Source organism: Chelonoidis abingdonii, chromosome 3 (genome assembly GCF_003597395.2).
Source record: "Chelonoidis abingdonii isolate Lonesome George chromosome 3, CheloAbing_2.0, whole genome shotgun sequence".
Classification (NCBI taxonomy): Eukaryota; Metazoa; Chordata; order Testudines; family Testudinidae; genus Chelonoidis; species Chelonoidis abingdonii.
The window spans coordinates 167,413,019-167,437,966 of NC_133771.1; the positions used below are offsets into that span (position 1 = coordinate 167,413,019).

Sequence of the window (24,948 nt, forward strand, 5' to 3'; positions counted from 1 at the left end):
GAGGTATATAAAATCATGAGTGATGTGGAGAAAGTGGATAAGGAAAAGTTATTTACTTATTCCCATAATACAAGAACTAGGGGTCACCAAATGAAATTAATAGGCAGCAGGTTTAAAACAAATAAAAGGAAGTTCTTCTTCACGCAGTGCACAATCAAATTGTGGAACTCCTTACCTGAGGAGGTTGTGAAGGCTAGGATTATAACAGATTTAAAAGAAAACTGGATAAATTCATGGTGGTTAAGTCCATAAATGTCTATTAGCCAGGATGGGTAAAGAATGGTGTCCCTAGCCTCTGTTTGTCAGAGGATGGAAATGGATGGCAGGAGAATGATCACTTCATCATTGCCTGTTAGGTTCACTCCCTGTGGCGCACCTGGCATTGGCCACTGTTGGTATACAGATACTGGGCTAGATGGACCTTTGGTCTGACCCGGTACGGCCGTTCTTATTTTCTTGTGTTATGTTGTGTGGAGTTTCCTGTCCCCTGCACAAGTTTTTCTATGTAGAAGACCAACTGGGACCATGAATTCTGACTACAAGAGATTTTCACTTGAGTTGGTTAGTTGCCAATGGACTTGAGGGAGTTAACCCCTTTGTAAAAGCTAATCTGGACACTTCCCAAACAATTGTTCCGGGATATAGATATGTGAGGGTTTACCCAAAGAATCAGTTCAATTTTTCATTTCGATTTGAAATTTAATTTTTAATTTTGAAGAAAAATCAAAGCATCTCAAACTATATGAAAATCTTCTACAGGACATTAGCATTTTAAAAGCCATTTTACATTTAAAAAAAAATTCTGATGACAAAAATTTCGACCTGCTCTGGTGATGATACTCTGTCCTCCATCAGCACCTTCTACCCAAGAAGCTCAAAGTGCTTTACCAATTTCAATGGACTCTTTGGAAGGGAGGTCTCATTTCAGCTGGTGTCATTTCTAAAAAAACTGTCCCAGGCTGAGATAGGGGGACTCTTCTGCTCCCTACTAACACTTCCCCATGTTATGTGATAGGATATGGAAACAACTTTAAACATTTTCCACAAATGTTTATTTTTTTCAACCAGCTTTGCATTGTAATGAACTGGTGGGTGGATGTGAACATACATGTGCACACTGCTGTCTGGCGTGGAATCAGAACTACTCAGTTCTGTCATTGGCCCTACACTGCTAATAAGTTAACAGAGATTCTACTTTAGCTCAAGTGATAGGGGCCTGTAGTTTGAAACAGCAAGTTTGTATGGTGTTGGTCTGATGTTCTGAGTGGCCTGTGGCATGTAGCATAATGGCAATTGTCAAGTTCTGACTGGCCATGGATTTGTTAGTGTTAGAAACCAGATGCGCTGCATGAATATTCCTGTACCATTTTCTGATTGGCAGCAAACGAGCAAGAAAAACTTTGCAGGAGAAGCTGTGACGAAGCTGGAGTGTGGTTGAGGTAGCCTTGATCTGCTTGCCATGTTTGCTCATGCACTGGAGTCTGGGACAAATGATTTGAGTCATCAGCAGTGAGCACAGCACACACAGAACCTAGAACATCCTCAGGGGCTATGACAACTAGTTTGCTAAGAAGTAGAGTCTCAAAAGGCCACCTAGCCGTGCACACTGGGAAGGAGAAATGCAAAAATCTAATAGGTCTTTACAAAACAGTTTAAACTAGTTTGAGCTCAAACATTAGTCCTAAAAGTGTGGCTGTTGCATGGCATCATTACAGGGTAGAGTTAAAGTTGTTTGTGTGCCTTAATTTGCATTTCCTACCTTCATATGTTTGGATTTCTTTTAAATTTAACTCTAGCTTTGAATTTGTAGAATAACTCGTTTGGTGATAGCATCCCTGTAAAGATTTTTATCCTCACATACACTCGACATTTATTTAAGATGGGATTATTAAGTGAATCTTAAACAGGGTGGAAGACCATCTGCTTCCATCGCTGTAGAATCTGATCCAAGTTCAACCCAGCTCTTGAAAATGAAATAGAGGGTAGGTACTTATTGAAAGTGATTCATTCATTTTCCTTCCCTGGTATTTTCACAGCTGCAGCATGCTTTGCATTGTAAATAGGGAGAGCAGATCAGGTTGGATATATTTGGATCACACATTGTACTGTTTACCTGTTATACATATTCAATGAATGATTTTGGAACCTGTTTAAAGTAAGTTGTAGGGACTAGATCTGTGAGTGCTCTTGGGGGCATGAGAAATGTGCAGAGGGGAGAGGGAGGCTTCTTGCAGTATGACGTGTGAAATACCAAAGAAGCAGCCTGCAGGGTTTCTCCCCAGCCCACAAATAGTAAACTTCAGAGGGAGAGGGAGAGAGTGAGCTCAGGAGAGCGCCAACGAGCAAGCAAACCTGAGCAAACATTGAGTTCTGCAGCTGGCAATTTGTAAAGCTCAGAGGATGAATGGGCCTCATCTTAAAGATGGCCAGGATTCCTATACATCTAACCTCAGGAAACCTCCAGTGAAGCAGGTTAATGTTTGGCCGCACAGCAGCAGGTTTGGAGTTACCAACTTGTCCCCAAAATTTTTCTTTTGCCTCTCTGTCGCCTTGCTGTGCCAAGCAGGCATGCTCTGGGGGCACCCCCAGTGCCTGGACTACGGACCCCCTTTCCAGCCCCCTTTCCACCTGGAGTTCTGCTCTGCCTATGAAACCTTTGGCTGCTGTGACCAGGATAAGGACAACAGCATTGCAGCTAAATACTGGGAGATCATGGATTACATTGATCTCCAGGGCCACGAGCTGTGTGGAGAGTATATCAAGGATATCCTGTGTCAGGTAGGGCAGTGGGTTTCAACCTGTAGTTTACACTATGTGCATTTGTTTGTGCGCACGCTCATGTGCTATAGATTTCATTAAAAGGTGATTTCTCCCTGTCATCCCTTTTTACATTTGTGATGCTGTGGGGATGTGCAGATTTGGGGGTGGGGGGACAGTGGGGGTAATGCTACTGGATAATGGTTATTGCATAGTTTGCATTGGAATTAATAATGAATTACTATTTTTTGATAGCTGTAAATGCTGATGAAATGAAGGCGTGTATCCTGCTGTTAGGAGGGGGACAATACTTGCCCCTTTGAAACTAAGGGAGGATTAAAAAGATCAATATTAATTTTTCATTCTGCTCATAAATACAGGGCGACTTGGATGGCAGATTACACAGGACATGAAGCACAGTGTTTGCAGTCCCAGGTCTCATGACCAATGTGTTTAGATTGTGCTCCGGCCTAGTACACTGCAAACATTGTGGTTATTAAAGTAGAACAACATTAAGAAGCAGCCAGACGAGTCATGCAGCTGAACGATCCCGAAGCTTCAGCTGTTGCGTTCCCCTGTGCTTGCTTCCCATTGCCCATCTGGCTCATGGAAGCAGACAGTTCAGTAGTAAAAGCTCTTCTTGGGTTCCTGCCTGCACAATGATTTGTGGGCAGAAAGGACCTGACTTTTTATCAGGTACTGAATGCTAATTACGCTGGTCATGATTTACTGTATGCCAACACAAAGCAGCCCCAAACCATATTTTTGCTTATCAGATAGGTATAAAATTCTTCCAGCTAATCCTTCTTAGCTCTCAAATATTATCCATGTTTACTAAATACTTCCACTTCAATAGTCTCATTGGTAAGAGTCTGGAGTCACCTTGGAGAAACCAACTTTCAGAAAAACAACATCAACATTTTATCAGTCACTTACAGCCAATAAACTAAGAAAAAAATTAATGTGGCCATGGCAGAACATAATTCACACTAATGTTTAATGATTGAGTGGCCTGTGGAGGAGTTCCTATATTTGATGGCTAGAAAATAAGCACATACATTAATAACAACAATTAAGACTGTTGCATCTTTATACTTTGATCATAAGTCCTGATACATGTAGCTTAGCTTGAATTCATTGTAAGCATGTTTCATAGCATATTATAAAAATATTGGTGTATATTTTTAAAAATAATTGTCTTAGTAACCTGAGATTCTATAATAATGACTCATCTATTAACTCTTTGATGAGAAGTGGTTAGTGACTGCTAGTTTTTAATGACTTGCTTCTTCTCCTATTGATGTTAATGTCAACACACTGGGAACAGGCTAGGTTACTTAGTGAGATTCAATTGTTTATTGGATTAGCACAGTCAGCAAGGTTCTACTGCATAATGCTTTTTCCCCTCAAGTGAAGTCAGCCGTAGCTCTTTGATCCAATAATTAGTAAGGACAGATCATCATTCCACCAAATCAAGGACATATTAATAATTAGTAATGACTGTTAAATGTTGACACGTGATGAGTGCTTCATAGGATACAAAACAGACTATGAGAAGCTTACAATGTCAGGATCCAATCTTGCACACAGCTAAGTCAGTGGAAGATGACTTCTACCTCCCCAAGGTGAAGTTTCTACAGCGATAGAAAAAACATTTTCATCACTATAGTGTGCATCTACACCAGGGTTTCTCAAACAGGGTCACCTCTTCCGTAGAGAAAGCCCCTGGCAGGCCAGACTGGTGTGTTTATCTGCCCAGTCGGCAGATCTGGCTGATCGCTGCTCCCACTGGCTGTGGATCGCTGCTCTGGGCCAATGGGAGTTGCTGGAAGTGGCGTGGGCTGAGGGACTTACTGCCGCACAGTTATAGCACCCTAGCTATGCCACTGTATCACTTATAGTAGAGACATGGCCAAAGCCCTTTCAGGCACGTGCATGGAAGGCAATGCATCCATTCTATACCAGAAATAGTGGAGAGCAAACAGGCCTGCTTTTGATAGTCTTCTTGGTATGGTAGCAAGTTGGTGTTAAGAGCTGATGTAATGCCCTGGAAAGAGGGAACTATTTGTAGTGCACAACAATTTTTATTAGTCCTACAAACCCCAGGAGACATGCTACACATTCCTGAGTGCCATCTCCTGGCACCTTATCGATATCTATTGACATATATACGGACAGAGAGCACTCTTGTAACGAGTGGTTTAGAAAGTATTTTTAACAGCTTTGCCTCTGTCACAGCCTAGATCTCCTGCATTTCTCTTTATAATTTTAGTTGAAGTGAAAGCAAAAGATCAACTCATCAACTTGCGTAGAGTGACATAACTCCATTCACGTCAGTGGAGCTGCTCTGATTTACACCTGCTGACAGTCTGGGCCATATTTGCTAATCATTTGATTGACTGATTGAAAACATTTAGGGCTAGAAAGGCCAGATCCTCAGAGGTTGTAAAAGGGTAGCTAGTCTGAGATATGCCAGCTGAGGATCTGGTCCATACAGTCCAGGTGAGGCCTTGGTCAAGACCTGCCCTTGATGTCCTTAAGAAAGAGCACTGATAGCAGCTGATGCCCCAGGAGGCAATCCCTGGTAGCACACACTAGAATGGCAGCTTCACCAGCCTTTGAGAGGATGTAATATAAGGTTTCCCTGTTCAGCTGGTTGGTGCAGGGGGAAGGTGAATAAAACCTTGTTTAGACTAGGATTGAAAGGTGTGATATTAGCATGTACTAGCTAACGTCATGGTTGGCATGTTTTAAGACTCTGGTATAAATCAGGCCAGGGCTGGCTCCAGGCCCCAGCATGCCAAGCGCATGCTTGGGGCGGCATGCCACGGGGGGCGCTCTGCCGGTTGCCGGGAGGGCGGCAGGCGGCTCTGGTGAACCTCCCGCAGGCGTCCCTGTGGAGGGTCCGCTGGTCCCGCGGCTCTGGTGGAGCATCCACAGGCACACCTGCAGGAGGTCCACTGGAGCCACGGGATCGGCGAGCAGCAGAGTGCCTCCCGTGGCGTGCTGCCGTGCTTGGGGCGGCGAAATGGCTAGAGCCGGCCCTGAATCAGGCACACTGCCTGTAACTTGGCATGTGCTAGGGAGAATCCTAAAGGCTCAAAAACCAGAATACAAATAAAAAGAACACAATATTTATGCTTTTTGTGACCACCCTCCCCCAACCCTTAAGCCAATATCATGATTGAGGTGGAGCGACTCATGATTTCTAAATGAGTAGGGTTAGCTAATACTGTGAATGAGTATCACAGGGCCTGTATGTTAATAGTTAATGGAGATACTCCTTTAGCCTCTGCTTTTTGAAGCTGAAGCGTTAGAGTTCTACCCCCACTGTCTCCAGGAAGGTCTGTGTGACATGAGTGAGACAAATGTGACATGCTAAAAGGCCCCAGATTTGTCACAATTAATTTCATTGTGTTATGCTCACAATTGCAATTTGTTACACTTAGTGAGAAATCGGTCATTTGTCTTGATGACAGACAAGTGACATCTGGATCTGACGATCTTCTTATTTCTTCAGCTCTATTCATTAATAGAAATAATAATCCATTCCTTTTCCTTATCCCCCACTGTCCCCTTCCTCCACAGAGGAGGGAAATTAACAGCGATTAGTGTGAGATTGCTTAATCCTGGTGGTTTTACATAGACCCTAAGGAATGCCTTCACCTCAGGCATTTAGCCAAAACAATGGCGGTTGTCTGCATTCCTTGCAACACAGACAATGAGTTGGAAATGTGAATAGTTTAGAAACAGCAAAGGCTACTAAGTGAATGGCTGGAAAAGAATGTCCCCTGCTTAGAGGGTACGCTTTGTTCAATACCTTAAACTGTAGAAGATCTAGCACCACTCTGATAAGGAGTACAGGCTGAAGGGAGTTCATTAAGTTTAGAGGTGCTAAGGTTGCTTCTTGCTCCAATGAGAAATGCATATCTCCCTCACATGCAAGCACATTTGGATACTGTAGCGGTTGCCATAGTTTTTAGCCTCCTGAATACTTCACACAGGTACAGCAGAGAGAGCTCCTGAAGTCAGTGGAATGACACCAGTACAAAACCAGAGTGAGAGGAGCATCAGGATTTAACTGATCTTGTTTTTGTTTCTTTAGAGCTTGCACCAACAAATATACAGGTCAAGTATTAATAGAAACATTTATTTTCTGATGGGTCCAAGACAGAAACCCAGCTGGGTGAAAGGCTAGTGGAATTTTGCGAAATTGGGTAGGTAAGTGTTAATACCCCCATTATACAGATGGGGAAACTGAAGCACAGAGCTGTGAGCACCCAAATGTTCAAACTTGGGTGCCTAATGTTAGGCACTTAACCTAAATCTTGCACATCTAAAAATCTGATTAAGGTGCAGAACTTTAGGCACACAAGTGTGAAAATGTTGACCTCAGTGATTTGTCCAAGATCACATAGAGAGTCAGTGGGGGATCCAGAAATGCAACCCAAGAGTTTTAAATCTCAGTCCAAGCTAAGCTTGATCATAATTCAAGGTTATGCATTGACTTCAATGAGACTGCACATATGCTTAAATCTAGGTAGGTGCTTAAATGCTTAAATGCTTTGTTGACTCAAGACCTTAAATATATCAGTGGCAATGTTATTCCAAAATTGTTTAATTGGGGCTATTAGTCTTACTAATTATTTGCATGTTACTGACCAATTTGATTGGATGAAGGCTACTCAGTGCATCAGGGATCTGTATACACAGACGTAATTAGTTTGTATTTATTTTCATAGGAGTGTTCCCCATATGCTGCACATCTCTACGATGCAGAAAACCCCCAGACACCTCTTAGGAACCTCCCAGGACTTTGCTTTGACTACTGCTCTGAGTTCCATTTCAATTGCCGCTCTGCTATTACACTGCTGACTAACGATAAACACATTCAAGAATGCTGTGAGAGGAACAAAACCCGCTTCTGTAACCTCCTTAACATACAGGACCAAGACTATTGCTACCCTAATGTGCTGAAAAACACAGACCTCAATAGCAACCTGGGGTCAGTAGTGGAGGACCCCAAGGGCTGCCTTCAGCTGTGCCTGAAAGAGGTTGCTAATGGGCTGAGGAATCCAGTACTGATGCTCCATGCTAATGACAACACGCACCGCGTATTCGTAGCTGAACAGGTGGGGATCATCTGGGTCTACTTGCCTGATGGGAGCCGATTGGAGGATCCCTTTCTAGATATTAAGAAAATAGTGTTGGCTAGCCCATGGATAGGGGATGAGAGGGGTTTCCTAGGAATGGCCTTTCACCCCAAGCACAAACACAACAGAAAATTTTACATCTATTATTCATACATGGACAAGAAGAAAGCGGAGAAGATCCGGATCAGTGAATTCAAAGTTTTAGCATCTGATGTCAACAAAGCTGATCCACGCTCAGAAAGGTAAAGCTTATTCAGAGCCATTTTGAATGTATCAATTTCTCATATGACCACATAGAAACCTGTCCAACTGCAACATCTGGATCTGAATGCTGAGTTCATGACCATTCAAAGTTGCGCAGATCCAGGTGTTTGGATGGGCCCATTAAGGAGATTGCTAAACAGAGACAGAAAGAGATGTGAGTGCTCATTCAAGGTCACACGGTGAGCCCAAGGCAAAATGGAAAATAGCACCAAATTCTCCTTCTCTAACCATTAGACACACTGCCTCCTGTCCCTGCCCTGCGAAATGTAGCAGTACAGTGGCAGCCTCAAACACACCAACTTTTCAAACTGTGAACCCTCTAGAGAATTAACTCCTGCTCTGAAATTGCTTTATAGACAATAATGTTAAATAGGCTCTGTGTTTTTATTGCCTACTGCAAAGGTATTTTACTGCAATGATAATATAAAAATCACACACACATCACAGGGCTAAAGGCACTACAGAAGTTCTTAGTGGCACCAGCTTGGTCTCACCTCTAATAAAAGTTAAACTGCTCAGAATGAGAACATCTTTTCTGGAGAGGCTGATTCTGTCCCTTTCACTCATAGAAAGGGATTTAGTAATAATTTTGTTGCTTGTGAGCTTCACAGTCATGCTGAAAGATGTATTTAAAACAAAAACTCAGTGCCCATTTCTCATAGTGAACATTTAAAAGGAAAGAAACAGTTTTCACCCAGAATAAACTTTGAAATGTGTTGGAAGATTCATGTTTTTGAATGAGCACTGGTATTTTATTTCTGTGCTGATGGTTGGTGGTCAGGGGTGCATTTAAGGGAGAGCTGGGGGGGACCTAGGGCCTGACCAGAGCTGGAAATTTGGCCCAGCCACTTTGGGATGGCCAGGGCAAATCTGAGTAGCGTTGTGCCTGCTTCGGCCCCCCACCTCTGCAGTTCTTCAGCTCCTAAGAGGAAGTAGAGCAGGGAGACTGGGAACCCCCAGTGCCCAAGAGGGTGGAAGGACTGGATCTGGGCATTTTTTGGTGCTTCTTGGGAAAGCAGAGATGCAGGAGGAGGGGATTAGCCTGTCCGCTGTTGGGGATGTTACTCTTCAGCTTGATCACCTCTCTGGGTAAGAGCTCGGGATTGAGTGTAGGGTGTGGAGGCCATGAAGCTGAGTTTGGGGTGGGGAGCTCAGAGCTGGGTGCAGAGGCAGTGTGGGTACGTTGGACTGGGTACAAGGGGAAAGTGTGGGGCAGAGAGCTTGGGCTGAGTGCAGGGGAGGGAAAGCTCTAGGCTCCCTCCTTAGGAAAATTCTGGTTGCGCCCCAGTTGGTGGTGGATTCTGTGCCACAAGGAGCACAGATGACATCACATTTTTAAGCCCCAACCAGTAACAGGTTAAAAAAGGCTAATGGTCACCTGACTGAAACCATTCCATCTGGTAGTAGATGAAATGAGTAGTGGCCGATAGCTGCAGAGCAGCCCAAGAGAAATAAAGCTGATGGGTTTCATTCCTATTCCCAGTGGCAAGTGTCCGTATTACAGAAACCCCCAGCATGATGGGCACTCTGCTACTAATAAATAATACTAATGACATTTTTGCATTTCTGTAATGCCTTTCCTAGAGGGAATCTAAAGTGATTTCCAAAGGAAATAAGCTTCTGAAGAACCCTCTGAAGGAAGTACTATTGTCCACATTTTACAGATGGGAAAACTGAAGCACTCGTTAGTATCCTTGTTGGTAGTCTGAGCAGAGCAGTCAAGGACTGTATGGACACTGGGGACTGAAATGTCCTTTCACTTCTAGAGGTGGCTCTTCTATGTTAAGATGAAAGTACAATGGTGGGGTAGTGTGGATGGAGCTTGCACTGTCACAGTCATGCTGTACATGTTCTGTGGATCAACAGAGAACTTCAGCCCCAAGGCCTTGATGTCTGGCCCATTTCCCTCGGCACTAACAGACCCCTGACACCTTCATCATCAACTGCTAGAAAATGCACCCAACAAAATTAGATTTTAAAAATCCAATTGGAAATATAGATAGATACGTGTTGAACACATTTCACAGTTTATTATGCTTGAAAAGTGCCGCTGGACTGTCAAACTTTCTGGGAACTCTGCCTTTACAGTAAGAAAAGAACAAGATCCACTGAGCTATTTGATTTTACCATTTGCTGAAAGGGCAAGATGAAATTAATGGTAACAATCAGTGCCCACCTGCTAGTTATGCACTTATCATTACCAGGCTGCCATGTGCCTTGCAGACTTAGAGTATGTCTCTACATTTGAGCTGGGAGGTGTAATTTCCAGCTCATGTAGATGTACCTGCATTAGCTCCGCTCAAGCTAGCGTCTAAAAATCAGGGCTGGCTCCAGGCACCAGCCCAGCAAGCAGATGCTTGGGGCGACCAACGGCGAGGAGTGGCATGTCTGGGTCTTTGGCGGCAATTCGGCCGCGGGTCCCTTGGTCCCTCTTGGAGTGAAGGACCAGCCGTGGAATTGCCACCAAAGACTGAAGTGGTGGCGGTAGAGCTGCAGATCGCAATCACTTTTTTTTTTTTCTGTTTGGGGCGGCAAAAACTCTGGAGCCGGCCCTGCAAAAATAGCAATGTGTCCCCAGAAGCACAGGCAGCAGCTTGGGTTAGCCACATACCTAGGTCAGGCAGGATTGTACTCAAGATGGCTAGCCCAAGAGGCCATCTGTGCTGCCACGGAGACAATGCTACTTGTACGTCCAGGCAAGGTGGGAATCACACCTCCTAGCTCAAACATAGACATACCCATAAATGGAGGGATGTGATTAGCAAAGGGCATGAAAGGTCCTTGCTTAGCCTGGAAACAGTAAGATATCTTGGAAAGATACGTTATACAGATAAGCGGTTCCGCTTATTGTGTGGACTGAATAGTAACACATTTCTCTAACCTAATAAGACACTGAATCTTGTCCAGGGGCTACATCCATGGTTATTTCTCTTTCCTTTCTTTTTAGGAGTCTTTTGGAGCTTGAAGAACCAGCTGCAAATCATAATGGGGGGCAGCTCCTCTTTGGCCTGGATGGTTATCTGTATCTGTTCATTGGGGACGGAGGGAAAGCTGGAGACCCTTTTGGAAAATTTGGGAATGCTCAGAACAAGTAAGCTGGAGGACAGGTTTATTCTAGTGCAATGCATTGGCTTAGTGCATGATAAGACAGAATTTGGACTTTTAGCAAAACAAGAGAATGGACTGATACAACAAAAATGCTACTTGACTAGTCATTGCAAACCAGGATTATCTCCAATTTACAGTACATCAGGCAGTATCCTCAGTGTACTTTTAGGATGAGATTTTCAAAGCCTGAAAATTCAAAAGTCTAGGAGATTCAGATGTCCAAATTCTGTTGGGAATTGGAATCCGAATCCCCTAAGTGGTTTTGAAGATCTTAGCCTTAATATCTTGGAAGAACTGCATACTAGTACTGGCTACAAGGGAAATGAAGAGCAATTTTACGTGACCGTTGAAAATCAGTTAAATTTATGTTGTTTCCTATTCAGCGACTGCAGACAGCATCTTGTTTTTCATGCCAAACCGCATTTAGAGAGTCATTTATACTGGATGTCTATATTAGTCCAGTCCTTCTGTCCTTACAAAGGACACTTTGTGAATCCAGTTTTAATGTAAGCTATTTTTGCAGCTGAATATACCTATATAAATAACACATTGCTTTTGACAAAAACTTGGAAGTGAAGTTAGTGCCCATGGCACAGATTGATATTTCCTGAGAATGAAGTTTTCTGCACACACCTAGAACCAGTATAGCCCATGGAGCAGCAGTGCAGGCTTCCCCCTTGCTGCCCCATGCCTCAGCTCTTACCTGGTGGAACCACCTCTAAGGGCTGGTTTTGCTATCATGATCCATCCATTCTTTCTCCTCTCTACTGAGACAAGGGTGCCAATGAGTATCATTTGTGACGGTAGTTTTTGTGTTGATTGAAAAATATTGTAATGGGGCGTAATGGCTGTCGCACTCTAGCCACGTGGAACTTTACGGGGAAAGCAGAGAGAAAGACTTGATATCTCCCTTCTCCAGAAAAACACAGATCCTATGTGAGCTAAAGGAGAAACTCCATTAGCTGTGTGCAACAGAGGGCCTATCGCACACAGCCAAGCAGTTCTGATTCCCTTCAGGAGAAGGCAGTGGTGCCTGTGTACTCCCTCCACCTCGCTCCCCAACCAATCCAGTTCATGACAACATTTCTGAGAGCTGGTTGAAATTTTTTTTAATTTTAAATATTTTTTGATGAAAACAACAGGAAATTTTTCTTGAAAATTTTCACAATGTTCCTATTTTCCCACCAACTCTGAGATTAACATTTATGAGCCTTGATTTACCTGGCAGTGTCATTAACCTATTGCTTATGCCTTGCCTTATTTTTAGGAGTACGTTACTAGGAAAAGTTTTACGGATAGATGTGAATGGAAAAAGCCCAGATGGAAAGCCATATCGCATCCCACCGGATAACCCCTTTGTCTCAGACCCCAAAGCTCTCCCTGAGGTCTATGCCTACGGGGTCAGGAATATGTGGCGCTGTGCTGTTGATAGAGGGGACCCAGTCACTCACAAGGGACGGGGGAGAATATTCTGTGGTGATGTTGGACAGAACAGGTTTGAAGAAGTTGACATCATTGTTAAAGGAGGGAACTACGGCTGGAGAGCTAAGGAGGGATTTGAATGTTATGACATAAAGCTTTGCTATAATTCCTCTTTAGGTAAGCCAATAGCTTCGTGTGGGAGCTTTGCTTGAAAGAGCACACACCATGCAGTATGTACTTAGTTAACGACTATACTGCTGCTTTTCCAGTGAACCTCTGTAATCTGAAGTCATGTATGAAAGGATGGGGAATATGTTCCAGTCTGATAAGAAAACATACAGCCCCCCAGCTTTCCAATCCAGAGGCATCAAAATACAAAACATCCTGGCATCACAAGAATTCCCTGTTGTGCACTGCATTGCACAAATGGCAAAGGACCTATGCCAGTGCCCATTGCAGTCAACAGAAATCTTCTATGGAGTCCAGTGGACACTGGATTGGAGCCTAAGTGCATTATTGGGAATAGTTGCCTTCCTCTGAAACATCAGGTGGTGGCCAGGCTTGGTGACATGATCCTGTAGCAAGTCCTATGTGGGAGGCAGTGCTTCCTACTGGATAGAGCACTGGAGTGGGCCTCAGAAGACCTGGGTTTTACTCCTGGCTGACTTTGTCTTTGATAAGTCATTTCACCTTTCATTGCCTCAGTTTCCCCATCTGTAAAACGGGGCTAACGATACCGCTCATCTTTGTAAAGTGCTTTGATATTGACTGATGAAAAGCACAATATAAGAGCTGGGTGTAATTATGTTCCTTAAGGATTTTGTTGACAAACACCACTCTTAAGATAATAAAATAATATGTGCTGGTGATTGCCATGTGGTGCCTTTACTGCTGAATATGCCAGTAGTTTTTAACAAGGTCCAGCACTGTGGCCTAAGGGCCAGAAAGTTTACCATGTGCCTGTGTTAGGCTTGACTGCTAGGCTTTAAATTTTAACTCATTACATTTTTCTATCTGTGCTGTTCAGCATAAAAACAAAATCTCAGTCATATTGGAAAAGTGAGGACAGGACTGAACGTTTTCAGGAGCAGATGTCAGCCCCTCCCCAAAAGGGCTGGAACCACCATTCATGGTTCCAGGCAGAAAGGGTGGCAGTAACTTACATTTCTGGTAATATTTGTGATCCAGCAGAATGATTTTCAGTTGCCGTCCATGGTTAGCATTCACTGTACTGGGAGCAGTTGCAATGTATAAATCTGTTGAGCTGAGCTGCAACTTCCTGCTTCCATATTTTGTCTTTTCAGTAGAAAACAACAGAATTTTTAATGTTAATCTTTGTTAAAATGCTTGCTACGCTTGGTCACATGTAACGTTTCATAAACTCACTCTGCAGCATTTACCTGATGTAAAGAATATTGGTCCAGCATGATAATGAAGTTCACTGGCTGAGTCTTGTTAAGCCATGTAGGAAGCGCTTTAAAGCCTCAGGGCCAAATTCTCTTTTGGTGTAAATGGATAAAACCCCATTGAAATGAACCAACCTACTCCCATGTGCACTAGCCCTTTTGGCCTCTATTGCATACATCAATATTGTTGACCAGTTGCCCTTTGATCAGCAAATCCGTGAAAGTTATTCCTGTTTTTTTGTGTGTGTGTGTTTAACAGATGACATTCTTCCGATATTTGCCTATGGCCACAGTGTGGGGAAGTCAGTCACTGGAGGATACGTGTACCGGGGTTGTGATTCCCCAAACCTGAATGGCCTCTACATTTTTGGTGATTTCATGAGTGGGTGAGAGAGACAACAGTTTCCATTCTTTTCTATTTCTTTTATATTTATACGGCTTCCAAATCTGAGCATTCTGAAACCCTCTGGCCCACAGTCAGTGAAAGTCCCAGACAGTCAGTGAAAGTCCCAGACATTCAGCATATTAGATCAATGGTTTGGTTTGGTCCATTACGGAGACAGCACCTGTACAATTCTGATCTGGATCTGAACTTCACCCAAGTTAGAGCTTTCAGGATTGGGGTTTTTATTCAGGCCCACCTTACACAAAAGAAAATTAAACCCTCAGTTTAAGGATCAGGTTCCAACTAACCTTTTACTTCCAGTGATGCATGATTTTTGTAGGAATTAACCCTGAGAATGGAAAAATGGAATCCTACAACATAAGGTTTTATTTTTCATCCAGTCGACTTATGGCTTTGCAGGAAGATGAGAGGGAAAATAAATGGAAGAAACAAGATATTTGTATTGGTAGCACTAAAGCCTGTGCGTTCCCTGGGCTGATCAGCTCTTACAACAAATTCATCATCTCCTTTGCTGAAGACGAGGCAGGTAATGCATCTCCTTGACCACATTTTGTATAGAAAACTGCGTTCTGTGTTTCAGGGTGAATATATGGGTTTTGGCTGCCCTTGGGAAATGTTAGTGAAGATCGACTGACTGCGCAGAGGTTATGAAATATCTCAGCATTGCAGCTGGGGTTGGCAGATGGTTCAGACAGTTCAGAAATATGCCCAGTCATGAGACCTTGTGAGTTTTTCCCACCTACCCTGGACACACATGATGCAGAACTCAAGACAGCTCATGATAGACCTCACTACCCACTTGAAATTTGAATCTGGATCTGAACTCACTCAAAGCTGGGTAGGGTGGTTGAATTCCTGTTTTGATTCATGCCCATATACATTGTTTGTTCACTTGTTTAAATTTAAAAGTGTAAAAGTATGGGTCACTGCAATGGATCCTCTTCACCCCAGTTCTTGCAGTCAGCTGAATCTCTACTCCATCAAGGCACCATTCTCATTCACAATGGCAACACTAAGTCTGGTCTGAAGAGACCTTGGTTTGGAGAGACAGAGAGGAAAAACAATTCCTTTTTCTGTATCTGGCAGGAATGTCTCAAAGCTTGGTCAAGGATTTAAAATGTCATCATGGCTATAACGAAAGTGAAATTACTAACAGATCCATTGGTCATGCCTTTGGGGCTTCCTGAGTACAAAGAGCTCTCCAATGCATAATGCAAAATTGATTTCAAAGCTTTGGATAGCAGCCAGCTGTGCTCTGGCAGAGTTTGGAGGAAGAGGAAGCCCTCTGATAATATTTTATGGTTCAGCAGAATATGGACAGCATCCTGTGCTTGTAATGGAAAAGATCCTGGAAGATCTCAGACCAGGGAATAGTAGTTTCTTACGCATTTAGCTACCATTTCCAGAAAATGAAAAATAAGGCAGAAGACACACAGAGACCTGGGGAATACAGAAATGTTGCTTTAGTGTAAAACACTGACAGGCTTTAGCCTCTGTTCTAGTAATAAGTGGCAGGGATGAATGTTAAACTCCAGTATCAACTCTTCCTCTAAAAATTGTCAGTGCTGTAATGTAATTTGAACTACAACAATAGTTTCTCCTGGTATTTGCTAAACTACAATAACCTCCCTAGATATTATACTGATGGCTAATGAAAAGAGATGTATTCTAGAGATGGTAGTCAGTTTCTCCAAATATGAACCTGAGCAGCCCAGTATCAAGAGACTTTTGTACTAAATGATTAGCCATTCAAGAGCCTGATTGATTTTTTTGGTAGTTTATAAGTCAGCTAAATATTTTGTTTTTGTGTGTGTGTTTCCTCTGTTTATAATTGCTGGCTGCTTTACTGGATAAAAACAAGCCTTTTGGAAAGTACACTTATAAGATATACCCAATAAAATAATCTTTTGGAGTGTCCTCCACAGGGGAACACAATAGCTCCGATGCTGCATTGTGATTGGCACAGGACTGCTATGCCTGCATGAAGCCCCACTGAAATCAGTGAGTCTGTGTGTGGGCATTGCAATCTGCTCACATGGATCACGCTATGAGACCATGGCCCAAGGTGTGAAGAAGGATTTTGAATGAAACAAATAGGATTGTGTCTTCCTTTCCAGTTATGTGATATAATGGAGGGGCAAGGGAAGGGGGAAATGGCAGTGCACGAAATCTGCAATAATTCTCTGCATTTGCATCCGAAACAGCTTATTTTCTTTTTTTCTCTCTCTCTGTTTGTTTAGGGGAGCTTTATTTTATGGCTACTTCTTATCCCAGTGCCTATGCACCCCATGGATCTATCTACAAATTTGTTGATCCTGCAAGGTTAGCATTAAGATCTGGTTTTCTCTTGCATGCTGCTTTATAATCAACGCAAATTATCTAGTTGGCTCAATAGATGTGGAATGTATATCAGTAATCCACCCATCTACATTTTGATCTCAGTTACCCTATTGTAAATCTTGAGCAACTCCACTGGCTTGAGTGAAGTTAATTCTAGAATTAGACTGACATTTATATTTATTTATATTACTTCAGACTTAGTCTGATACAACTGAGAATAGAATCAGGCCCAAAATCTGTTAAAAGGTTGGGGACAATAAGGTTAAAAACTGTTCACTTTTTTACAAGTCAAAGATACAACACAAACTTGCTTTAATAGTACAAAGTAATAATCAGTACCCTTCAGCTTCATGACAGGGACAGCCTTTTTCTGTCTATACGTCAGCCAAGGACCCTGTAAAATAGACAACATTAATTTTGTAATGCCAAAAAGGCCGTTCACCAAAATTTTTCTTTCTTACTCAACATAACTTTAACCTGGCTGCCATGCTCTTCTCATCACAATCCCCAGGTTAGTGATGTAAAAGTTACCCCTTCAAAGGGGTTAGTGACCTATGAAGTATTAAAACCTGGTAAATGGCTGATGATACGTGACACAAGGGGGTTTAGATGGGGATTGGTAATGGGTTACAGTGCTTTTACCTCTAGGCCACTACTTCAAATCCAACCTGCATAAGGCTACTCATGGAGTTACTGTCTCACTAGTGGCTTATGTGAAATTAATTAATGTTCTCCAAGAAATTCCTCAGGGCCCTAGTTTTTGTTCACATCACAGCTAATGCAGACTGGCCCCTTTGTTGTCTGTCAGCCTCAGCAAACAGTCCAAGAACTGAATGGGCCATGCACACAAAAATATCCTTTCACCATGCAAGGTGGTCTTTACAGAATACAGCTGAGGCATATTGTGTGGGAAGCTTGCATCACCACGCCTCCTGCTGCATCAATTCTGTGCCTAAAGGATTTGAGTGTTTAGCATCGTCTTGCCAACATTGTTCACTATTTCATAATGTCCTGGAGCCCAAGTGGTGGGTAAACGCCTGCTTTGGGGTGGCTAGCCCTGCCCCTTCTGCCCAAGGCCCTGCCTCCCACAATCTGGAGCCCGCAAGTGCTGGGCCAGCCCCAGCTCTGGGCCAAACTGCCGGCTCCCCACCCCTGAAGGCCCTCCCCTGCCTCAACTGCTGGCCCCAACCACCAGCACCAGGCCATTGGCTCCCTGAGCACCAGGCTGACCCAGCGCTGGGTTGGTCCCCTTGAGCACCAGCCCCTCCCACCCTGGTTGCCCTCCCCAGGATGAGCCGCTGGCTGCCAGTGCTGAGCCTTTGGCCCCCTGGGCTCCAGCCCCTCCCTGCCCCGAAAGCCCCGCCAGTTCCAGAGCACCCGGCCAAGCCTCCTCACTCTGTCAGCCCCTAGGAGGAAAGATGCAGCGAGCAGCAGGGACCTTGTGGAGGTGGGGGTGGGGTGGAGGAGGCAATGGGGGTCTCGGGGAAGGGGCAGGGCCACTGCAGCCCAGGTGTCCGGTGGCTGATCAGTGGCAGCACCAGGGAAGGCTATGCGTATTATACGCACCAGAAGGGACCATTTAGATCATCTAGTCTGGAGGTGCTCCAACTTTTTTTGCTGGACTCCCGTTTGAAAATATTTCAGGCTGTAATGACCCCCTCTCAAAAAAGTGATGACCCGCGCCTCATAGCATACGACCCTTACTTCTGTGCTGCTGCTGGCGGTGGCGCTGCCTTCAGAGCAGGGCTCTTAGGCTGCAACTCCCCTGCAATAGCCTTGTGACCTCCTTTTGGGTTGGGACCCTCAGTCTGAGAAATACTAATCCAGTCTGACCCCCTGCATATCACAAGCAATTAAATTTCACCCAAAGTCTCCTATGTTGAGCCCAATTACTTCAGTTAAACTAAAGCACGTTAGTCATGAGGAGACTGAACTGTTGTGTGCCACAGGCAGAGAACAGGAGAGACCCAGGTGCCACCAATGCCTGACTGATGAGGTGAACTATGTCCAGGCAAATCAGGCCCCATATTGCAGAGAAAGGTGAAAAAAAACAATTAAACTAATTTAAATTGAAAACAGATTAAAAATGCTTTGTAATCTCTGTTCTCCCATGAATTCCAGTATTATGAACTGAGGTTAATAGGGTTTAGCAGGGTCAGCTATGAATCAGTTCTCCAGGGTGGGTCTATTAGGCTACATTTTGATAATCTTAGGAGGCTGTTCAAAAACAGCGATGTGTTGGCACCTTCCTGAATTGTTGCCATCTATGACTTGGCAAATGTTCTGTAGGAATTTCTTCTGGATTTGCACACAAAGAAAGCTGGCTTGCAAGACTCCACTGCATGTGTTCTGAGGTGTTCATAACTCTGAGGTTCTACTGTATGAATGGAGAAACCCAGCCTTACATTTTCCAAGAAGCCTTAAGAGAGTTTCCAAGTGGCCAGCTTCCTACAAGGAGACAGCTCACTAATGAACAACATTACTACACATGAGGGCTTGCTCTTCAAGTGTTCCTGAAATGAACCAATTTTCTTTGAGTTTCAGAAGCTTCTCCCCTCACCCCATCATCTGCCTTGTAGAGCATGACTGTCTGTTTAATCTTTCCCTTGGTCCTTTGCATGGGCGGTGAACCGCTGGCTGGGGGAGGCTAGCCCTCAGCCCTGCTCCTTCTACCTGAGGCCCCACCCCTTCCACACATACACCCTGCCAGAGCCCAGAGGGCCCCCCCCACTGCAGCTGCCAGCCCCAAGCCTGAGGCTAGCTCCCCACCACTGGGAGGGCGGGGGGTGGTGTGGGCCCAGCCTCTCCAGCTCCAGAGCACCAGGAGGGTGGCAGGTGGCACAGCCTGAGCTGGGGCCACCCCACAAGGAGACTGGAGCTGCGGCTAGCGGGAAGCAGGGGGAGGGGGGCCTGGAGGCAGAGTGTGGGCAGGGCCACACATGGCTGTTTGGGGTGGCACAGCCTCCCCTAGCCTATGAGACCCGCCGCCCATGGTCCTTTAGAGATTATTTTTTTCTTTCTGCACCTCATCTGGGTTCCCTGATAACTAGGTCTCATTGTTCATCTGTTCAGCTTTGGTCTTTCTGTTTGATTAAGCATCTCACTTTAGTAAGGGCCTGCTTTTCAGGAGTGCTCAGAATCCACAATTCCAGTGAAAGCTGAGATTGCTCAGCACCTCAGAAAATCAGGGCCTTAGGGCTTCACACACTCTGTCATCTCAACAGTGAGTGAGTTGGGTAGCAGTCTAGCTCTCTCAGTTGTGTCACAATCACAGCTCTTCCATCCTGATTTTTCTTTCATTGCAATTTAATGGAGTTTTGTTTTATTCTACTTTTCTCTGTTGAAGGTGGCCAGAGGTGAGGAGCTTGGCACATTGGTGATATTATAGAGTGAGATAGCTAGCAAATAACAGAGAATTTTATGTAGCACCTTTCATAATCGTATCACCAAAATATTCTTCCACAATAATAAAACTTGGGTATTTTTCAGTGAGAAAAGGCACACTTTTTTGTGAAAAGCATTCCTAATTTTTGACCCTCTCTGACTGCAAACGGTCTGGTTTCTCCTGAGGGCACATGACCTAACAGGGTGGATTGATGTGTGATCTCTGTCTGTCTGAAAAAGTAAACTTCCTCATCATTTCCTAGATAGTCACGTGCCTTTTTATCTTTTAAATCTGGTTTCAAGGAGAGCTCCACCTGGGAAATGTAAACACAAGCCTATTCCAGTGAAAACAAAGAGTAAGCGTATCCCATTTGCTCCTCTAGCAAGTAAGTCCTTAGGTTTTCATTTTATTGTGTGGCACAACTGTATACAATCTCAAAGGTTGACATTTGAGCATTCGTTAAAGCCAAAGTACTATGCAACAACTGTTAATGTCATACAATATGTATGTTAACTCATGTTTCTGTTGCATATTAAATACAGGCAAATCTCATCTTACGCGGGGGTTCCATTCCACGGTTAGCGCGTAAAGCGAAAACTGCGTATAGTGAAACACTCATGGAGCTGAATGGTGGGCGGAATTGCCCGCACTACAGATGCAGTTTTTATATTGTTATTTTTCTTTTATTTCCCTGTTTTTGCCGACCGTGCAAAGCTGAATTCGTGCATGTTATTGCGCCTAAGATGCGACTTGCTTGTATGCTGCTTCTACTTAGTCTCCTCAGAGGACTTTGGAAGTGGCGAAAGTTAGTTTTTTGTCTTCACAACAGCAACAGAATGAGTAGAAAACATGCGAGGACAGATGGTGTTGTGGTTAAGGCACTAGATTGGGACTATCTAGGACCTGAGTGCAATTTTGGGCTTTGTCACAGACTCCCCATGTAGCCATAGTCACTGTGGACTACATTCACAAAGCTATTTAGGCGCTTACCCCAGAGACTTAGGTACCTATGTAAAGTTTTTTGGCACCACTGTGATTCACAAGACTCATGCTTGGTTGCTGCCAAACTCAGTAGGTGCCTAAACTCACTCGGTGGCTAGGTTTTTGTTGTAAAAGTTTCCTGAGCGCCTCAGTTTCTGCCTCTGAGCATGCACACTGCTGACTCCCTCTAGGCATCCAAATGTCTACGTCCCACCTGGGCCCCCGAGTGATTCATGAGCTGGGGAAGACAGGCGCTCTTACACCTAAATTGCTTCAGGTTCCTAATCTGGTAGACATGCTCATGGGCCACCTAATTCCACACAAAACACCCAGGGAACGGGAGATCCACTTCCCTCATAATTTTTAGCCTACTGGTTAGTGCACTGACCTTTAATGTGTGAGACGCCTGGTTCACCTCTCATGTGAGTGCCCTAACCACTGGGCTGTGGGAGACTGTGGGTCTCCCTCAGTCTCTCCTGTTGAAGCTTTTTCCACAGTGGAATCCCTTTTCCACCTCATGTGGAGGGGGGGACTTGAAATGGGAGTCTCCCACATCCCAGGCAATTACCCTAACAACTGGACTAAAACTTATGCATTCACTGGACTAAAAAAAGATTAGGAGTATGTGTGGCACCTTAGAGACTAACAAATAATTTGTTAGTCTCTAAGGTGCCACAAGTACTTCTGTTCTTTTTGCGGATACAGACTAACATGGCTGCTACTCTGAAAACTGGACTAAAAGTTATGCATTCACAACACCTAACTCTCTTTGTGACTCTAACCCTTAATCTCTCAACACTTCAGTTTCCCCATCTGTAAAACTGGGATAATAATACTTCAGTTCCCCTGCCCTTTGTTTGTCGTGCATATTTAGACTGTAATGTCTATGACTCAGGGATTGCCTCCCATTATCTAGGTTGAACAGTACCCAGCACCATGACGCCCCACTGGGGCTTGTAGATGCTACTGTAATATAAATAATTAATACTAATGATAATAACATCAACAAACTGGAGCTGCCAAAGAGAAACTTTATCTACCCTTTCATTAAAATCTGCTTGCAAATTCCATCTTACACTTTATGCATTTTGGCCTTTTTCTAAACAAAGGTTCCATCATTATTTTTTATTCTGAGAAAACAAACTTACTCTTAGCAACCCTGCAAGAAGCAGCCAGGGTTCATATTTAATGGAAGAAGCGGATTCAAAATGAGAAAAGTGAGGCAGTGTTCAAGCATCACAGTTTTTAATCTCTTTTGAAAGGCAAATATGTTTCTTGTCTGCCTGCCTGCTTGTCAGTCTGTTAAGGCTCTTTCTCAGGGATATGTCTGAGTTAGTCTTTTGCCTTAAACCAGGAATGCTGAAGCATTTTAATTATTTTTCAGAGACTGTCCTTGAACTGCTTAATGAACCCACAACAACCAAGCCTCCCAACACATCCTCCATCTCCACAGGAGCCACCCCAACAACTTCTTCCAAAAAACCCAAGAAGCCAGCTTCCCCAAAAAGCTCCACCAAGCTATCAGCAGTGAAGCCAACTGTGTCTGGCAAGAAGAGGCAGGCCAAAGGATCCAAGACTAAACTGGATCCAGCAGAAGAGAAGACAAAGGCTCGAAAGGTATCCAAAGCATCACGTGTGACATCTTTGCCAGACAGGAAAGGTTCCCAGCTAACCAGAGCCAAGAAGAAACTTCTCCCCAAGAAAACAGCAGCAGCTAAGGAGAAAAAACAGAAGAAAAAAGGGGTCAGATCAAGGAGCTCCCTCTGAACACAAGAGAACTCCCAATGGGCCAAAAAGAAAGCAAGTGATTGAGAAAAAGACGACCAGTTTGCGTTGTGGACTGGAGTTTTCCAACACAGACCTTATTAGAAGAATCAGACCTGTGTGCAGTTTTTATGCCATAACATGTTCATAAGATTATGTGGGGGAAAATTCAGTCTTGGTGAATGCGTACTACTTCATGAGTTTAGCATGAATGGACTATATGTCCTGTTATAACTTTAACTGCAGCAAGCTTTTCCCCGACTCATAAGTTTCATATTCTTTGCAAATCTTGCTTTGAAGGCCATTTCCTGACATTAGCAGTTATACAAAGCCTCCACTGACTTCAGTGACAGTCCCACAGGTGCAATGAGGGTAGGATTTGGTTTTCAGGCATTTGGATTTTTAACCTTCAAGGGGTGCTGCCTGAATAAGGATTGCAAGATTAGGCAGCAGGTATCTATTGGTGGGCTTAACTGGTTATGAGGGGGTTCATATTTTAATCACAGTATATGGAATAAATACATTGAAGTTGGCTAATTTTTTTGGTCAGTATTTTATCATCCTTTGCCACTGAATTTCTTATCTGTCAAAATACATTTTTTAAAAGAATCACCTTCTATTAAACACTCCAAAAGAAAATCTGAACGTGTATTTATTTTAGGCAGCTGTTTTAAATCACCAGAGGAGCAGTCTACTTAGACATATTTGTTATTATGTGCTTAATTTTCAAAGTTGCTGAGTACCTGCAGCTCCCATTGATTTCAAGGGAGGCTGGAGTTGCTCAGCACATCTGAAAGTCAGGCCAGCTGTGGCTTTGAACAGAAATTCAAGCTGATTCAAACCACCCTATTGAATCAAACTGAACACCAAACACTGAGAAAAGAGTTTGGCAAACATCTGTGTCATGGGAATGTACACTCCCCAAATCACATAAACAGGGCCAAAGCCTAACCCCTTTCACCAGATGCAGGATACAGATGCAGCAGAATTGGTTCAGTTCTAAGGCATGGGATTTAGGCAGCCGAAGCAGGGGTCTGGACCACCTGTGCATAAGGGGACCGCTCTGGTGCATGAGGGGATTAGGTGGTAAACCAAGGGTGCAGTGGAAACAGGCCCAGTTGATCTGTGAGTGAGAGGAGACGAAGCATTCATGGCAGTCCTTGAGGCTGTAGTAATGACAACAGAGGGACAATACTGCTCCTCTATGGCCAGTGAGAGGGATTTCCTCCCTCCACTATCAGTGAGTCTATTCCCTAGATCTCCTCTGCACATAGTTTGGTTACTGCTGGTAATCTGAGGTTGGATATTGTTCCTTATGCAAAACGTCATGCAATGAGATAATTGAAAGCTGGGTGCTGTAGAAGCAGCAGCTGTTTTCTATAAACAGAAAGAACCATGAAAAATCTCATAAAAATGTAGACTCATTACAAATGCCATGAACAAAAGTATCCAGCTGATTTCATGAAGTGGGCCTAGGATTTGGTAATCTGAAGATAGTTCAGATGACTTCACTGTGGTGATGGCAGGGCCGGTGCAACCATTTAGGCAAACTAGGTGGCTGCCTCGAGCACCTAGTTGTTGGGGGTGCCTAAAAGCCTGCTCAGGGGAGGAGATGGAGTGGAGGTGAGCTGGGGCGGGGGAAGCACAGGGAGGACTGCCTGCAGTAACGGGGGCACATAGGGGAACCGCTCCCTGCCCTACATCACCTCCACTCTGCCTCCTCCGCTGAGCACACAGCCCCCGCTTTAAGTCTCCTCCGATCAGCGCTGCAAGCCTGGGAGGGGAGGAGAATTAGAGCAGCAAAGGCGTGCTCAGCGGAGGAGGCAGAGCCGAGGTGAGCTAGGGTGGGCTCCCCGGGTGGGGTTAGCTGCTGCAGGGGAGGGAGGCGTCTCCCCAGGTAGGGTTAGCTGCTGCCAAGCGGAGGCTCCCCGAGCGAGGTTAGCTTCCACGGAGTTAGCCTCC

At 44.2% G+C, this 24,948-nt stretch overlaps 2 protein-coding genes across 3 annotated transcripts in view; one reads left to right on the forward strand and one right to left on the reverse strand.

Moving 5' to 3' along the window:
- The window catches only part of MIA3 (MIA SH3 domain ER export factor 3), a 221,936-nt gene that overhangs the window by 109,740 nt on the left and 87,248 nt on the right, over positions 1-24,948 (reverse strand). The gene's annotated exons all lie outside the window — the stretch shown is intronic.
- Positions 2,225-24,225, forward strand: HHIPL2 (HHIP like 2). Of its 2 annotated transcripts, XM_032784388.2 has the most exons (9): positions 2,227-2,778; positions 7,500-8,152; positions 11,122-11,265; positions 12,550-12,881; positions 14,370-14,496; positions 14,897-15,042; positions 16,757-16,838; positions 20,544-20,626; positions 22,607-24,225. In XM_032784388.2, the coding sequence occupies exons 1-9, from the start codon at positions 2,401-2,403 to the stop codon at positions 22,987-22,989; spliced, it is 2,328 nt and encodes a 775-aa protein (XP_032640279.1). In that variant the 5' UTR covers positions 2,227-2,400; the 3' UTR covers positions 22,990-24,225. The 2 variants fall into 2 exon arrangements, with proteins under 2 accessions (XP_032640280.1, XP_032640279.1); XM_032784389.2 differs by lacking the exon at positions 20,544-20,626 and having other exon boundaries at positions 2,225-2,778; positions 22,607-22,685.